Raw genomic sequence first — 17313 nt, forward strand, 5'->3', positions numbered from 1 at the left:
AGATACTAATACTGATATAGGCAAGACACAGAACATTTCTTTTTTAAAAAACACTAAAATTAGGGAGCAACAGAAAACTGAAACAGGACTGTGTGAAATATAAGGCATAAAATTAAGAACAATTAAATGGCAGAGACTTGGTAGCAATTTGCGGACAGTTCACAACACAAAGTGAAACCAAAGGGCTTTGACAGGTGTCACAGGTCTTTCCATCCCCACCAGGACGCCCCAAGTGGCCTTTTTAGAGTCACACCTTCTTCCCTTCCACCCCCAGCCTCTCCTTTATTATTGTTGATTTGTTCTCCATTTCTATAATTTTGTCATATCAAGAGATCTACGTAAATTTTGTCTCAACTTTGGTAATTTGGTTGTTTTTTTTTTTTTACTCAACAATTTTCTGGGGATTCTTCCAATTGTGTCAAAGCACTCGTGCGATGCTTAACAATGGGATATGTTCTGAGAAATTCATTATTAGATGATTCTGTCATGCAAATGTCAGTGTGTATCTACACACACCAAGTGGGATGCCCGCTACACACTTTCGCTGTAAGGTGCAGCCTAGGGGACCCCTTCATACATGCAGCCCGGTGCTGATCAAAATGTGTTTAAGTGACACATGATTATGGTCTGTTCCTTTTTATCACTCAGTAGCTTTTCCTGGGGCTACCATCTTTCCACGACCTTCTCCTCCATGTGTCGCTCTCAAGTCCACCTCAGCCTCTTGTGAGGACACTTGTCACTGGATTTAGGATGCCCCTGAATAATCCAGAATCATCTCATTTCAAGATCCTTAACTATATCCACGAACACTTGTTATCCAAATGAAGTCACATTCACAGATTCTAGGTGTTTAGGCACAGATATCTCTGGGGTGTGGTGGGTCACCATTGAGCCCATGATCATAATTAAACTATTTCCCCAAATTTGCACAGGTAGGAAGGGTCACATTGCAGCCATCTGGGCTGTAGACATGCACATCACAACTGCTCTATGACAGCAGGTTATATGTTCATCAGGGAGAATACTCCCTAGTTAGAAAATACATGCAGCATCTAATATGTGATATCTGCAAAGCATAGGAAAGTACTATACTTAGTCTTCCTTAAAACATACTAAGTTCAAAATTATTGCATAAAAGTGCTGTGTACTGTCTCAAAAGTGATTTATTTCATTTAGAAAATTCTGAAGTAGCCACATCACCTTTCTCTGTTTTAGTCTCTTCACATCATTATGATTTATTATTATTCAGTGGATTTAAATACAAATCAACAACTCTGACACTTACAGTAACTATTTCATCCTGATTCAAGTAGTTTGGCTTCTCTTAATGGATTTAACAATTGTAATTGTCATACTCAATCAGGATGCCACAGTGTTCTCCTAACACGGGAGGCACATCTCTGTGTAGGCTCTGTTGACTACAGTGGCTGAACCACACCCCGGGGAAGAGCAAAGAAGAAATCACTCGTTTGAAAATTTTGTCTCAAAATTTCTTATGTCTTATTTCACTTTTTATTTTTATTTTACTTTTTGGTTATAAATTAGAAAAAATAAACTATGGCTGTTAAAGCTGTTTCTTAGAGACTTTTAAGATACTATACCCCTATGGCTTTTAAATGATCCATTAGTTGGGGAAGAAACTGGAGAAAGAATAATAATAGTCTTTTAACTCCATTTGTCTGAAAGAGAAATTAATCCTCTGCATGATTGCATAATGATGGAACATTATCAACCTCACTTCTTAATGGTCCATAACAAAATAAAATACTCAGAGGACTGATGAGCAAAAGACCCAGCAAAAAATCACACTTACCTGCTCTGAGCACCATTAAAGCAAATGAGAAAATAGCCCATTTTTAGAGAAATTAATTTGTGTGATAGACAGCCAACCAGAATTCTTTTGGCAGGAGTATCCTTTTTTTAAACATCTCGTTATTGCTTTGGGCACCAAAAACATATTTGCATGCAGCAGTCATTTAGTAAAAGAGTCAAAAAACAAACAGTTAGGCTGAAAGATACTGTCTACTTTCAAATACAGAAACTGTAACTAAACCAAACACAGTTCAGGTACAAATATAGAATTTTCAAACCCAATTAGAGAGAACCATTATCTTTCTCACAAAATTGTCGTAGCTTGCAAAACCTTTGTTACTTTGCTTTGACAGGCAAGCTATTTTTTTCTTTCTTGTTATAGATCACAATATTCTTGCCAGATATCAGATATTAACTGCATTTTTTTTCACCCCTGTGTGTCCAAGGAATCTTTTTTATTGTCTCATTTGTCTATAATAGTAATAAGATATAGAGAAGAAAGCAATCAATCGACAGCAGTTATTGAGCAATTTACTGGGTTAGCACTGTCCTAGGTGGAGGAGGGAAAACAGAGGAAGCACAAACAGGATATAATTAAAAATCAAAGTGGTAGAGAAAGTGCTTTAGGAAGCAATAGTGAATAAAAGCTTCATAGGAATTGGAGCTTGGTCTTAAAGTTCATGTAGAACAAATATTGTGAGAAAAATTTCCAACACAAGTAAAGACACAGTGGTGGGAATACACAGTCTATGTGTGCTCATTTATCACAACAGCCACCAACTTGGCACTCAGTGGATCATTAAATGATGACAAATGCATGCAAATAACATTGATAGAGGGGTAGTCCTGCATCTTAAGATTTTCTGGAGCTATTCAGAGTCCTTTAACATGGTGCAGGAAGCAAGCAAGTACACCATGGTTGACTCCATTATTTTATAGTAAAAATTGGCCAGTTCATACACCAAAATTAGCAGCAGCGTTGCTGAAACATGCACAAAGCCAGGGTTTTAACTCTTATTACAAGGTTTCCACTGGGTAGTCTGGGGGGTAGAGGGACAGGGGATAGAGTAAGTCAAAGGAGGTTTGAAGGGATCTTTAACTTACTTGCTTTTTCCAGCCTTTGTCTTGAGTATCCAATGATGCAATTGGTTTTGTTTTTTTTTTCTTTTTTTTTAAGATTTATTTATTTATGCATACAAGAGCTGGGGCACAGGCCAGAGATGTGGGAGGGGTGAGCGGATTCCCAGGGACAGAGTGGGGAGCAGAACAGGCAGACTGACTGAAATACACTGCTGAGGGGAGCAGCGGACGAAATAGGAGAGGTCTGCTTCACGATGTGGATTGCTCCCTGACCGGCTGGGGATCAAACTCGTGCTGCAGAGGCTGCAGATTGCTTCACAGTGTGGTGCTTAACCCCTTGTGCCACCAGGGAGGCCCCAATGATGCAGTTTTGCTATAGCAACATCAATATATTCATGAGAGCCCATCTGTGAATGATGGGTGATGGGAGCTTTTCTCTTCAAACTACACATTCAATTTCATCAAAAAAGATAAACTCTTGCCATTTGCCACAACATGGATGGAGCTGGTAGGAATTATGCCAAGGGAAATAAGCCAGAGGAGAAAAATAAAAACTGGATGGTGTCAGGGGCAAGAAGGTGGCCTCGCGGTGACCAGATGCCAAGGGATGAAAATAGGTTCTTGATTCACCATGGCACTAGCAGCAGTAAAATGGGCCATATCAAACAGAACTATCTTGAAACATTTATTTCCAATTCAAAATGAAGCTTTATATTGTGTTCATCATAAGTCTACAAATTCTTCTCTTCCAGATGACAATAATTGCAAATTAGAGCTTGCTTTGACATCTGACAACAGGACAATAGTATGCTATCACCCATCTGTGGACATTCCATATGAACACACAAAACCTATCCCTTGGCCAGACCCTGTACATAATAATGAAGAAACACATGATCAAGTGCTAAAAACCAGATTAGAAGAAAAAGGTGAACACTTTGAGCAAGGACCCATGATAGAACAACTTAGCAAAATGTTCTTTACTACTAAGCACCAATGGTATCCTCGTGGACAGTATCATAGATGTAAGAAACTGGACCCTCCAAAAGACAGATGATGATATCAAAGTTCTCAAGAGTCAAAGAAATGTTATCTTATGTCTCATTTTCCATTTAGAAAATGCAATCTGGCATATTAACAAATTTAGAGTGAAATAATAAAAATATATTAGGGAAAAAAACTGGATGGTGTCACTTATATGTGAAATATAGAGAAACCAAACGAAGGTCAGACAAAGATGAACTTTAAAACCAATCCTTGTAAGCTGACCAAAGACCTGTGACTTTCAGGGGGGATAGGTGGAAGGAAGGGTGAGCATATGGATCATGGGGGACTATAGGTGCTTGGTGGTGAGAGTGCTAGTGACAACACCAGAGGGAAATCCTACATTGCCAAAACACTAGCAAGGATATATAACAACAGTACTTCAATAATATAATACTATTAAATAACTATGAACAAGTTCAATGAGGCAACCATAATCTCCATCTGCATTGGTGCTATGTTGTGCTCAAACTCCAAGCCTAGCTAGCTGGAGAGAGAGCACTGCTCATTAGATACCACAGAGTCTGAGTCTTCTCGTCATTTCTGAAGCTCTCTTTTGCCTTTAAATGGTACCCACAGAGGATTAAAATGTGCTTTTTAGCAGTTATTGGATATATTGGCTAAAGGCTTATGTTTCTGCTCTTTGATTTTAGAGCAGATGGTTAATGAATGTGTTTGTGTGTGCGCATGTATGTATTCAAATGGGTTTCTATAAAAAGGAAGCCAGAAATTCAATTGAATTCTTTCATTTTTCCATAGGTCGCCATTGATGTCATTACCCCTGTGCATTCAGAGCTCTCAAAAAGGTCATGATCTCTCAATAAGTCTCAACTTCTCTAATATATTTAAATCTTATTTTTAATATGAGGTAAATCTTACTTATATTGAAATATTAACAATTCCACTTGGCTTCTACCAAATGCCATGCAGCAGAGGAATGATATCGCATGTACTCAGCCATAGATCTCTTTTCCTCTTTAGATTCCTCTCACTATTCATGATCAAAACTGCTTCTCTATAGTTTTATCAGAAAGAAAGAAAAAAAAAGTAGGAAATAGCATGTTCCATATGTCTTCTTTCACACCTGTACTTATTGGTATGAACCAAATATACTGTAATGTAATATATATGGTTATATTAGATGCAATATAATGCTCTTCTTCTGTATCAGAGGACAGGATTAGTATCAACATAATAGATGGACTTCATACCTGCAGTCCCCTAGGACCTAGTTTAGCTTGCTATGTTCCTGAACTCATGAGCTGACAAACTGTTGTTTTGTGAAGTACTAGCAGGAACTATAGATTAAAAATCCTTTAAAACCTTACTGGAGGGACTCCCCGGTGGCACAGCGGTTGAGCGCTGGGTTGCGAAGCTGCCCACAGCCTCTGCTGCGCCAGTTCGATCCCCGGCTGCTCCCCAGCCACCAGAGGAGGGTCCCACATGGCGCACAGACCTCTTCTGCCGCCCTGCTCCCCCAGCAGTGTACTTTGGTCCTTCTGCCTGCTCTGCTCCCCGCTCTGGCTCTGGTAAATTCTCTCACTCTCCTGCACTTCTGACTGTACCCAGTGCTTGTATAAATAAATAAAAAAATAAATCTTTAAAAAAAAAAAAAAACCCTTACTGGAAAAACTAAAGCCATCCCAGATGACAAATAAAAGAGTGATGTCTTATTTTATATTTAAATATTTTAATATAGTAATATAGAATGATATTTCTTCTCAAATGTTACTCTAATGTTGAGGCATGTGTTATAGAATACATTTCATCACACTTTGTAAATTACATATATAATATGTACAAAGAGCAAGAGATATGAAATATGCAAAGTTATTCTGCAAATAAACACTTACCTGAAAACCAACCTAAGAGGCATGTTTGTAGGGATACCTCTCATCACATCCTTTGCCCAAAAACCTCACTTTTTCCCTTGTGAATTTATCACCTACCAGTCAACATTTTCTTTTTTTTTTTTTTTTTTTTTTATAGAGGCATGTTTTATTTATTTATTTATTTGTCGTTTGTTTCGTTTATACATGCACTGGGTACAGTCAGAAGCGCGGGAGGGTGAGAGAATTCACCAGAGCCAGAGCAGGGAGCAGAGCAGGCAGAAGGACCGAAGTACACTGCTGAGGGGAGCAGCGGGTGGCAGGAGAGGTCTGCGCACCATGTGGGACCCTCCTCTGGTGGCCGGGGAGCAGCCGGGAATCGAACCGGCGCTGCAGAGGCTGCGGGCAGCTTCGCAACCCAGCGCTCAACCGCTGCGCCACCGGGGAGGCCCACCAGTCAACATTTTCAAATGCATTTCATCTCTGTATTATTTTCCTTACAAGGGCCCAACCTGTGATGCTTCTTTTTGTGTTGCTTTTCTGTGATTCATAATTTTTATCTTGATAAATATCATCTATAACATTTCAAACCAAGTTCAATACTCAACAATGAGAAACTATTCAGAAACACAACACAGGAGACACCAACGAGATCTCCCAGAGGGTTAAGTACTCCTGATAAGAGTAAATTCAACCACTGGAGGTCGACATTGCTCCACTCCACTCCCATGAGAGGGCACCATTATGTATGGAAAAATATACCACACCAACTCGCTTGGCAAGTCCAAATGAAACAAATTTATAAAATGAAGTCACCCACCTCCACAACTTACTGGGTTTCTGTTACATCTCTAGATTAGTTCACACAATGATACCAAACACCCACAAAAACAAGTATAACATATAGAGAGCACTTTATGTTAGCTAGCTTAGATCTGGACAGATTAAAGGTAGGTGGATGCAATAAGCTTCCTGTCTACTCTAACACACATTTTTTTTTTAATTAATAAATTTTATTTTTATATTCCCCATACAATTGCAATCCCCCCATTCTGACCCCAATCCCTCCCCTCCCGCCCCCCAACCCCCAAAAAGTGTCTCTGGTTCATAGTTTTTGTTGATTTTGATTGTCACTCTCTTATAGTTATTCATTTTCCTGGTCCCTTATTTAAGTTTTCTAGATTCCTGCTACCGGATGGTCTCACTCTAACACACATTTTTAATGACTTAATGAAGCTTTAAACTTGCTTATATGTATACCATATATATTGAGGTACAAATTACTTAAAAATGATCTCTTATTTTACTTTTAATTAGTCCTAGTCTTTCTAGACAAGAAATGGGTTGGTAACTCAATATAAGTATAGTCATACGGACTGTCTGTACATATTGATAGCCCCACCTAGTCCAATGGGTGGCATTCAATAGAGTTTATTAAACAACAGCATAAATGGATGAATGGGCAAATGAGAGAAAATGAATGGAATTATCTAGAAATTGATATAGAAAATTAGATAAAATATATATTAGTGACAACCTCTTTCTTTAATAAATTTAATGTAAAAGTCATATACCCTATGGATGGATCTTTGCTAGAAAAATTATTTCAGAATTTTTTTTTAAATGGCAGAAACATCACAAAATGGGAAAGTCTGTACAGTGACTCTGACATTCCAAAGTTATTTACACAAGGTCCATGTATCTCATTAGGGCAAGGAGAAATATTCATGTTTAGGGAACTGGTCTGTATGAGCTAGTTCATCCTAAGCCACAACCCCAAAATCTCAGTACCTCAAAACAACAAAGGCTTCCTCTTCACCTATGTGACATGTCCACAGAGTTGCAACATTTTCTGCTTTACATCTTCCCTCATTAGGGCCTGACCAATGGAACAGCTCCCATCTCAAATGTTCCCAGTCACCACGACAGAAAAGAGAGCTCCACAGAGCCTCTCAATGGCAACTAAATGCACTTGCATGGACAGACCCATTACCTGCCCCACCAGCAGCACAATCTCACCGGGTGTGCAATGGAGAAAGGCAACCGAAATACTTCGTACCTAACAGCTACCACATTTAGAAAGTGAATCCAGACTGGTTTCCATTAAAACAATAAAATCCTATATATTTCTTTAAAGAATCATTAGTTAAGGTGTATTTAAACCCTAGCAATTTAATTTTCTTGGTTTGTAAGCAAGTAAAATTCACCTGGAGTTTCAGCATGGTCTGCTGTGCGCAAGCAGGAGGCCGCAGGACGTCTCTCCCCTGCATCCTGTGGTCGCTTGCCATGCAGAAGAACACCTATAAAGGAGGATGACTGTGAATATAAGTTTTTAGGGAAGACTTTTTTGCAAGTTATGAGCAGCAGAGATGTTAGAGGGCAAAGATTTAAATGCGAGGGCAAAGATTTACATGCCAATATGGATGTTGAAGGTTTTCTAGAAGAGAGAATGTTTGCACGCCTATTCACAATTTACCTGCCAGCACTTTCCACATCATATACAGGCCAGTAAAGAGGAAGAAGCACAGGGTGGCATTAGGTTGTAAATTCAAGGAGCCTCTGGAAGAACATTTTGAATACTGAATATTGAATATGTCTCCTCAGGAGTCAACAAAGATTGATGAGGAGAAAGTGTGAAGGGGACAGGATTTATAATCCATTAATGTTCCCAGCATCTCCACCCACCCTAGTGAAGAGAAGGAGGTGCCCTCCCTCGTACCCCCCTACTCTGCCTTCAGGGGAGATTCTCTACAGCTAGCTCAAGGACTCTCCAAAGGCTGAATTAGCAAAAGGCAGAGAACAATTGAAGCTTAGAATGCAGAAGAGAAGAAGGAAAACTTAAGGAGTGAATGAAAAGGAAGTAGAAGAGAGTGGAAAAAGTTGAGGGAGAAAGAGAAGCAGGGGAAGGAAGAAAGTAAGTTTGGGGTTCAAAGAAAAATATTTCATATTTCATTTATATGTTGGGGTAAAGGGTCACCTATGAGTAGCTCCCACATAAAATGATATGAAAGAAAATTGTGAAGGGGAAAAAGGCCCGTAAGAAATGTTCCCTGGCTTATGAATTGCAGTCCTTTAATTGTTTTCCAGAAAAAAAATTTCATTATGTTCGTTATTTGGACACGTTTATTTGAATATAATTTTTTCTAAGGTCTGCTATTATTTTTAAATATACAGGAAAACAAATTATTCTGTTTTATTTAGAAATGTACAGATTAATATGCTAAGATACCTTGAAGAAATGTGAGCATTTTCTTTTTTATATATATACTTATTTATCGAGGTTAAATTTTATCTAATCAAATTAAGGACAACAGTGTGAGCATCAGCAAAGTGGGTGAAACAGCTTAGATTGAACTACAAAAATACATGCAACTGTCTTTTCTACTTTACATTCTTTTTTTTAATTTTTTTTTATTTTTATATTCCCCATACAATTGCAATCCCAATTTTGACCCCAATCCTTCCTTTCCCCACCTCCCAAAGATTGTCTCTAGTTCATAGTTGTTTGTTGATTTTGATTTTTTTTCCTTCTTATAGTTATTCTTTTTCCTGGTCCATATTTAGGTTTTCTAGATTCCTGTTTTGAGTGAGACCATCCGGTATTTTTCTTTTTCTTTCTGGCTTATTTCGCTGGGCATGATCCCTTCCAGCGCCATCCATGTTGCTGCAAATTGCATGTGTTTATCTTTTTTGAATGCTGAGTAATATTCCATGGTGTATATGTACCACATCTTCTTGATCCAGTCATCTATTTTTGGGCATTGGGACTACATCAAATTAAAGAGCTTCTGCACAGCAAAAGAGACAATAACCAAAATAAAGAGAAACCCCACCGACTGGGAGAACATTTTTGCACACAACACTAATGATAAAGGACTGATCATAAAAATCTACAAAGAGCTGATAAGACTCAACAAAAACAAAGAAAATAATCCAGTCAAAAAATGGGCAGAAGAGCTAAAAAGAAACTTCTCTGAAGAGGAAATGCAAATGGCCAACAGGCATATGAAAAAATGTTCAACATCACTTGTAATCAGGGAAATGCAAATCAAAACTACAATGAGATACCATCTCACACCAGTGAGAATGGCACATATTAAAAAAACTAGCAACAACAAATGTTGGCGAGGATGTAGAAAGAAAGGAACTCTCCTGCACTGCTGGTGGGAGTGCAAATTGGTCCAGCCACTATGGAGAGCTGTGTGGAGATTCCTCAACCTGCTAAAGATGGAGCGTCCATATGATCCAGCAATTCCACTCCTAGGTATTTACCCAAAGGACACAGAAACATTAATTCCAAAGCGCACCTGCACCCCTATGTTTATAGCAGCACAATTTACAATAGCTAAGCTTTGGAAACAACCCAAATGCCCAAAAATGTGAGCATTTTCTATTCTTGCTGTGAACAGTGGGAAAAGATTGTTGCCAGTATCCTCTTAAAGACTTTCTTTCCAACACCAGTCTTTTTTGTAATACTGGAGTTCATCCTCTTCACTGCTCTTGGATTCTGCCAGTTATCAATTTATTACCTCCTAAGTTCACACATCCTTGAATATAATGCTTTGTAAGTCACGAATTCCTTTAAGCACTTATTCTTTAAAGTGAACATGATGGCGGCGTAAGGCGTTAAGCACAGCACTATGAAGCTATCCACAGCCTCTGCAGCATGAGTTCCATCCCTGGCCAGGGAACTGACCCACATGGCACAGCAGACCTCTCCTGTCTTGCCTGCTGCTCCCCTCAGCAGTGTATTTCAGTCAATCGGCCTGTTCTGTTTCCCACTCTGTCTCTGGTGAATCTTCTCACTCGCCTCCGTACCTCTGGCCTGTACCCAATTCTTGTATGCATAAATAAATAAATCTTTTTAAAAAAGTGAACATGATGCTAAACTTTCCCAGCAGAAGACAGAGGGAGTCTGCCCAAGTCACAGGATCCTGATGCTGCCCTGCTGCCTTGGCCTGGTAATGACCTGCCTTCAACTCTCTTGAAAACTTTCCCCCAAACCTTCTACGGCCCTGTATATCCCACTTTCTAAAACACTTCTGCCTCCTGCTGACATCCAGATTCTGCTTGCCTGTGGATCCCACCTGCACTCTGGAGGGCTACTTAGTTTGCCCACAACTGCTCTCCGCCACCTTCTCTGCCTTGGGTGGCCAAAGCCTGCATTAGCCAAGAAGCCTGAACTGCATCCAAATGTGTCCTTCTTCAGGTATGCTCCCTTAATGGTAATGTGCTACATAGAGGTTCCTTATGTAGTTACTCTTATTAGAGTTAAAAATTCTCATATCAAACTTCCTCTGAGTATAACCTATGTGATTTCTATCTCCCAATCAGACACAGATTGCTAAAGACTCTCCGATACAGTTCATTTATCAAACTCCACTCTTAATACACATAGGAGTGTATCTTTGGCTACTGCTTAAAAACATCCATTTCATGAATGCTGAAAAATGGACACAACGAAGAACATATAGACTGACAGGTCTGTTGAGAATCCCAAACCAGATGTTAGACACTAAAGAATTCCCTTCAATCAGTTGCTGGGTAAACCGTAAAGAGTGAGTTACAGATATATAGAGAACCATGTTCTGTGGAAGACAAAACACAAAAAAACCACTGTTTCACAGATTTGATGTTTCACTCTGGAAAGCTAACCAATGAAAAGTTAAACTACCTTCCTCACCAATACTATTACAATTACACACACACACACACACACACATACTATGCTTCTGAGTTACATGTTTTCCTACATCCAGTCTTTTTCCCCCTTCATTAGATGCCACCATCACTTTTGAAATCAGGTTATAACTTACTAAATTCAAAAATATCTAAATTATGGGTCCTACAACCTTCCTAATCTATCTCTTGAGCAATTATCAGAATTTTTCCCCACATTTCCATGGCACAGGCCTAGCATTAGAATTTACAGTAACAGTTCCCCAACCCATGAGTCCCAAGGAAAGAAAAGAGACCCTATGGTTACATTATCTTGACAGATGAGATAACATCCTATTGCAAATGCCTTTAAATTAAATTTGCCATGCTCCAGAGGGCCCATTTCTTTTTAAAGTGCAAAATTCAGAAGGTCAAAATATAAAAGTAGAAAGAATGATCTTGAGTGTGAAATACCTGACTGTGTAATTACTACATTAAATATTCAAACAGTTCAAAGAAAACGAAATTTCCCTAATAATCTTATTATGGCTTTACAGAAATGGGACCAAATACAAATCCAAACCATGCTAGTCCAGTTATTGTATGATCTGCTTTTCCTGAACTTGTTAAAGAACATATCAGAAAAAAACATTCATTGTAGGAGAAAACATGATAAGAGAAATTGCTAGAAAACACAGACTGAGTCAAACTCTGGAAGATACTATCAACTGAAAAATATTTGAATGCATTTTCAGGAAGACTTATGATGCTACAAACTGAAATCAAGTTACCTGAAAGACACCAGATGTAAAAATTGAAAAACCTATTGCTGGGAATATCAAAAACTGAAAAATAATATTAAACAAAGTGGAGTCATGCATAATTCCTGTGTTAATATATTTACCATCAATCACAAGTTTCAAACTAAACTGCAAGTTTCCTGTTTCTTCAAAGTTCTGTATAATTATGATATAGACTTTCTTCTCTTTCTGAAACTTTACTATAAGTTTTCACACAGTCTGAGGGTAGCCTGTTTTGAAGACATTTCTATCCATTCGCAGTTATCTCTTTGATGTATTCATGTGTACCTTCTCCCCCAAAGTCTTGTCCTTACATGTTGAAACAATGGCATGGCATTCTTTCCAACTGTGTTCTGATCTTGTCCCAGCCTTTCCTTTCTATATTAAAACAGACTCTCAGCATCTTCAGCCAAAAGAATTTCAGTAAATTCTAGAGTTGTCTACTTCCCTCTGATCTATTCTTCCATATTCTTTCTAGAGTTATCTTTAAAAAACATGTGACTGTGTCAATTACCTGTCCAAATATAGAAAATTAATTTATGAAAGTGAATGTGTTAATATTGGTGTTCCATATACTAACATATAAGTAACTTCACAGACTCAGAACTTCACAGACTCATTCTAAGATTTGCATGGGAATGAAAAAGACCAAGAATAGCTAAGATTCTTTTTTTTTTTTTTTTTTTAAATATTAAATTTTATTTTTATATTCCCCCATACAATTGCAAATGCCCCATTCTGACCCCATCCTTCCCCTCCCGCCCCCACCCCCCCAAAAAGTGTCTCTGGTTCATAGTTTTTTGTTGATTTTGATTTTCACTTTCTTATATTCATTTCCTGGTCCCTTATTTAAGTTTTCTAGATTCCTGCTATGAGTGAGACCATCCGGTATTTTTTCTTTTCTTTTTGGCTTATTTCGCTGAGCATGATCCTTCCAGTGCCATCCATGTTGCTGCAAATTGCATGTGTTTATCTTTTTTGAATGCTGAGTAATATTCCATGGTATATGTACCCACATCTTCTTGATCCAGTCATCTATTTTTGGGCATTTGGGTTGTTTCCAAAGCTTAGCTATTGTAAACAGTGCTGCTATAAACATAGGAGTGCAGGTGCTCTTTGGAATTGATGTTTCTGTGTCCTTTGGGTAAATACCTAGGAGTGGAATTGCTGGATCATATGGAAGCTCTATGTTTAGTAGGTCCAGAAATCTCCACACAGCTCTCCATAGTGGTTGGACCAGTTTGCACTCCCACCAACAGTGCACAAGAGTTCCTTTTTCTCCACACCCTCGCCAACATTTGTTGTTGCTAGTTTTTTTAATATGTGCCATTCTCACTGGTGTGAGATGGTATCTCATGGAAGTTTTGATTTGCATTTCCCTGATTACAAGTGATGTTGAACATTTTTTCATATGTCTGTTGGCCATTTGCATTTCCTCTTCAGAGAAGTTTCGTTTTAGCTCTTCTGCCCATTTTTTGACTGGATTATTTTCTTTGTTGTTGCTGAGTCTCATCAGCTCTTTGCAGATTTTTGTGATCAGTCCTTTATCATTAGTGTTGGGTGCAAAAATGTTCTCCAGTTGGTGGGTTTCTCTTTGTTTTTGTTATTGTCTCTTTTGCTGTGCAGAAGCTCTTTAATTTGATGTAGTCCCAGCTGTTGATCTTTCTCTTCACTATCACTGCTTTGGGTGATGTGTCTGTAAAGATGTCTTTGATGTGCAAATCCCGTAGTGTTTCGCCTATATTTCCTTCTATGTATTTTATGGTTTCAGGTCTTATGTCTAGTTCTTTAATCCATTTTGAGTTGATTTTTGTGTATGGTGTGAGGTAGTGGTCAAGCTTCATTCTTTTGCATGTAGCGACCCAGTTTTCCCAGCACCATTTATTGAACAAACTTTCTTTGCTCCAATGCATAGTCTTTGCTCCTTTGTCAAAGATTAGTTGACCATAAATCTGTGGGTTTATTTCTGGATTTTCTATTCGATTCCATTGGTCTGTATGTCTGTTCTTGTTCCAATACCATGCAGTTTTGATGATTATGGCTTTGTAGTATAGTTTGAAGTCTGGGAGTGTGATGCCTCCATTTCCTTCTTTTTTTTTCAGTAGAGCTTTGGCTAAGAATAGCTAAGATTCTTGAGGATGAACTGAGTGTAAACACATGATCTACCAGATAGCGAGACTTATTATAAGGTCGTGATTATTAAGAAAATGTGGCATTGGGGCCTCCCTGGTGGCTCAGGGTTTAAAGTCTCAGTGCCATCAAGCTAGCACCAGCCACTGCAGCATGAGTTCGATTCCCAACCAGGGAGGTGACCCACATGGCTCAGCAGACCTCTCCTGTCTTGCCTGCTGTTCCCCTTAGCAGAGTATTTCAGTAGATCTGCCTGTTCTGCTGCTCACTCTGTCTCTGATGAATCTTCTCACCCCCTGCCCCCACACCTCTGGCTTACACCCCAGTAATTATTATTAAATAAATCTTTTTAAAAAAAAGAAAGAAAATGTGGCATTAGTCCAAGGATAGACAAGCAAACAAATGAGTAGAATAAGGGGGCCAGAAATGGACCCACACACATCTGAACACTTGATTTATAGCTAAGATGGCATAGCAGGGCACGGCAAAAGTGATTTTCTTTTTAAGGAATAGCAATCTTTCTGAAAGAAAATTAGATATTTTCAATGAGAAAAAAGTCATATATACATGCAGATATAAGGAAAAGAAGGCAAACTCTTTGAAAGGGGCAAGACTTACTCCTCCCTGGGCCCCCCATTGTTTCTTGAACAATACTTTGCATATACTCAGAGAGATTATTTTGTTGAAACAATAAATGATCCCTAAAGACCTCATGCAAGAAAATTGCTCTCCGTTTTCCCAATCACCCTTTAGCAATAAAAATCTTAGAGTCACAGAATTAAAGTGAGATCTCTAGAGTCAGGTGGCAATTGCATAGTAAAAAGGTCTCCATGGCCTACTTTCTGAAATATTTTGGTCAATTTTGTAAAAGGTTATTTCAAATAATGAATACCAACAGTTCAAACACTTTGGAAGATAGTGTCAGGAAAAGTTTTCAAAGAATCTAGGCAAGTCTGAGTTTCCTTTCAGAATTTTTTTAATTGAATGGAATGGATTAGAGGGAAAATATGAAAAAAGTAAAGCAGAATATACAAAATATGTAAAATCTGGTAGAGCTACTGACATCCTCCTAACACATAAGCAATAGGTATGAGCTCATTCAGAGACACGGATTCAGTGAATCTTCTTTGTTAAAACTGTTGGGTGAACAACAAAAAGCCTGTTTGATTATAATTATTTCCTCCAATAAGAGCTAATATGATTTGCATTTGTTTAGATGAAATCTCCAGTTTCTAAAAGAATGACTGTAAGAGGGCAATACAATAAATCATTGCTCATATAAATATTTCAGTGTAAGTTAATTCATCCAAAAAAATGAAACAAACTGCATTTTTATATCAAATGGTGTAGAAACAGGGATTCGAAGCACAGCTGATGGAACATCACAATGAAAAGTCCAGGAGTAGGAAGGCATGGACACTCTTGATGTAATTAGTATATAGTTAGACTACTTCCTCTAAATCTCAACTTCCATTTGTAAAGTAGGATTGATTTTATCATACTTAGCTCATCAAGTCACTATGAAAATTAATTCAATAATATTCTTAAAACTCTCTAATATTTCATTGAAATATAAAAAATTAGGAATGAGTTCTAGAGTTAATGGCAGGGTCACAAAGACCAAAAAAAAAAAAAATGCATTACGATAGAAATGAGTAATGATATAAATACATAGATATCAATACATAAATTGTATAAATAAAGTCAGTTACTGAGTTTTGCTTTAAATCACCTCTGGAAAACAGTATAGATATTTTATTCAAGGACATATAAATAAGGATAAAAGTAAGACAAGTCACTGAATTAAAAAGAGATTTTCTAACTTATTTCTAGAGAATCCTGGACACACTAAAGTACTACTTTTTCCTTGATCTCTCTTTAAAGAAAAGGCAATTATTGAAAAAAAATGTGGTAAGTTTTCAAGTCTTGACATGCACCAATGCCCATGAGATATGAAATTTAAAAAAAAAAAAGGGAAACCACTGAGCCATATTTTTAGATGAATTCCATTACTCATATGTATGTTTATAAATGCAGATAAAAAGGCCGAGAAAACACACTAAACCATTAAAAGTGTTAACTCAGGGAAGAGTGAAGCTGGGGAAAATTGGATAGAAGGACTTTCTTTACACTTCTACAGAAGCTGAAAATTTTCTAATCATATACTTTATGATTTCCAAAATTTATTATAAATATAACATGATAAATATAGACCTTTCTGGGTTTACATTGGAGTTACATTCTGATAACTCCAACCTAAGTTGAAAACATAAGTTGAAAATGCATTTAATACAATATACTTTAAAGTATCTATTGTTTACACACATGACCAAGTGACTGATTTGAAACAACCACTCACTGCCACTGCCCAGCACTGCAAAAGTGTATTTGTACCACATATTGCTAACTTGTGAAAAGATCAAAATTCAAAGTATGGTTTCTACTAAATGCATATAGATTTTACACTTTGTAAATATAAAAAACTGAAAGTCAAACCATCGTAAATTGGGTGCCATCTGTGCTATGATAGATGTGTTCAGTTTCTTATCATGGAGAAAGTATGAGGAATGGGGTCAACTGAAACTTGGAGGTGGAAGAAGGAGCCAGTGAGATAAAAATAGCAAAGGGTAGATCGAACAAATACTTATAAAATTGTATGGAACAAAAAGGTACTGAGTGGACAAAACAATCATGGGAGAAGGCGGAAAATATGGAGGTACCACACTTCCTGAGGCCAAGCTATATTATACTGCAACAGTTATCAAAACAGCATGGTTTTGGGGGGGGGGAATAGAAACACAGATCAAGAGAATAGACTACACAATCCATAAACAAACCCACACAAACATGGACAAGTCATCTTGAGAGAGAAGCAATACAATGGAGAAAAGAAAACATCTTTAACATGTGTTTCATGGAAACATGGACAGCCAATGCAAAACAATGAAACTGAATCCTCA

At 37.8% G+C, this 17313-nt stretch overlaps 1 protein-coding gene across 1 annotated transcript; it reads left to right on the forward strand.

Annotated features, from left to right (window-relative positions):
* The first annotated feature begins 3499 nt into the window (after window positions 1-3499).
* On the forward strand, window positions 3500-3972 carry LOC119234321 (39S ribosomal protein L42, mitochondrial-like). Its single transcript, XM_037497182.1, has one exon. The coding sequence runs from the start codon at window positions 3524-3526 to the stop codon at window positions 3947-3949; it is 426 nt and encodes a 141-aa protein (XP_037353079.1). The 5' UTR covers window positions 3500-3523; the 3' UTR covers window positions 3950-3972.
* Window positions 3973-17313: the final 13341 nt, after the last annotated feature.

This window comes from Talpa occidentalis, unplaced genomic scaffold, assembly GCF_014898055.3.
Source record: "Talpa occidentalis isolate TD23 unplaced genomic scaffold, MPIMG_talOcc4v2.1 talOcc4.8, whole genome shotgun sequence".
Taxonomy (NCBI): Eukaryota; Metazoa; Chordata; class Mammalia; order Eulipotyphla; family Talpidae; genus Talpa; species Talpa occidentalis.

What these genes read in the sequence shown, in the direction of transcription:
- LOC119234321 (XM_037497182.1), top strand. Translation starts at nt 3,524, where the DNA reads ATGGCACTAGCAGCAGTAAAATGGGCCATATCAAACAGAACTATCTTG.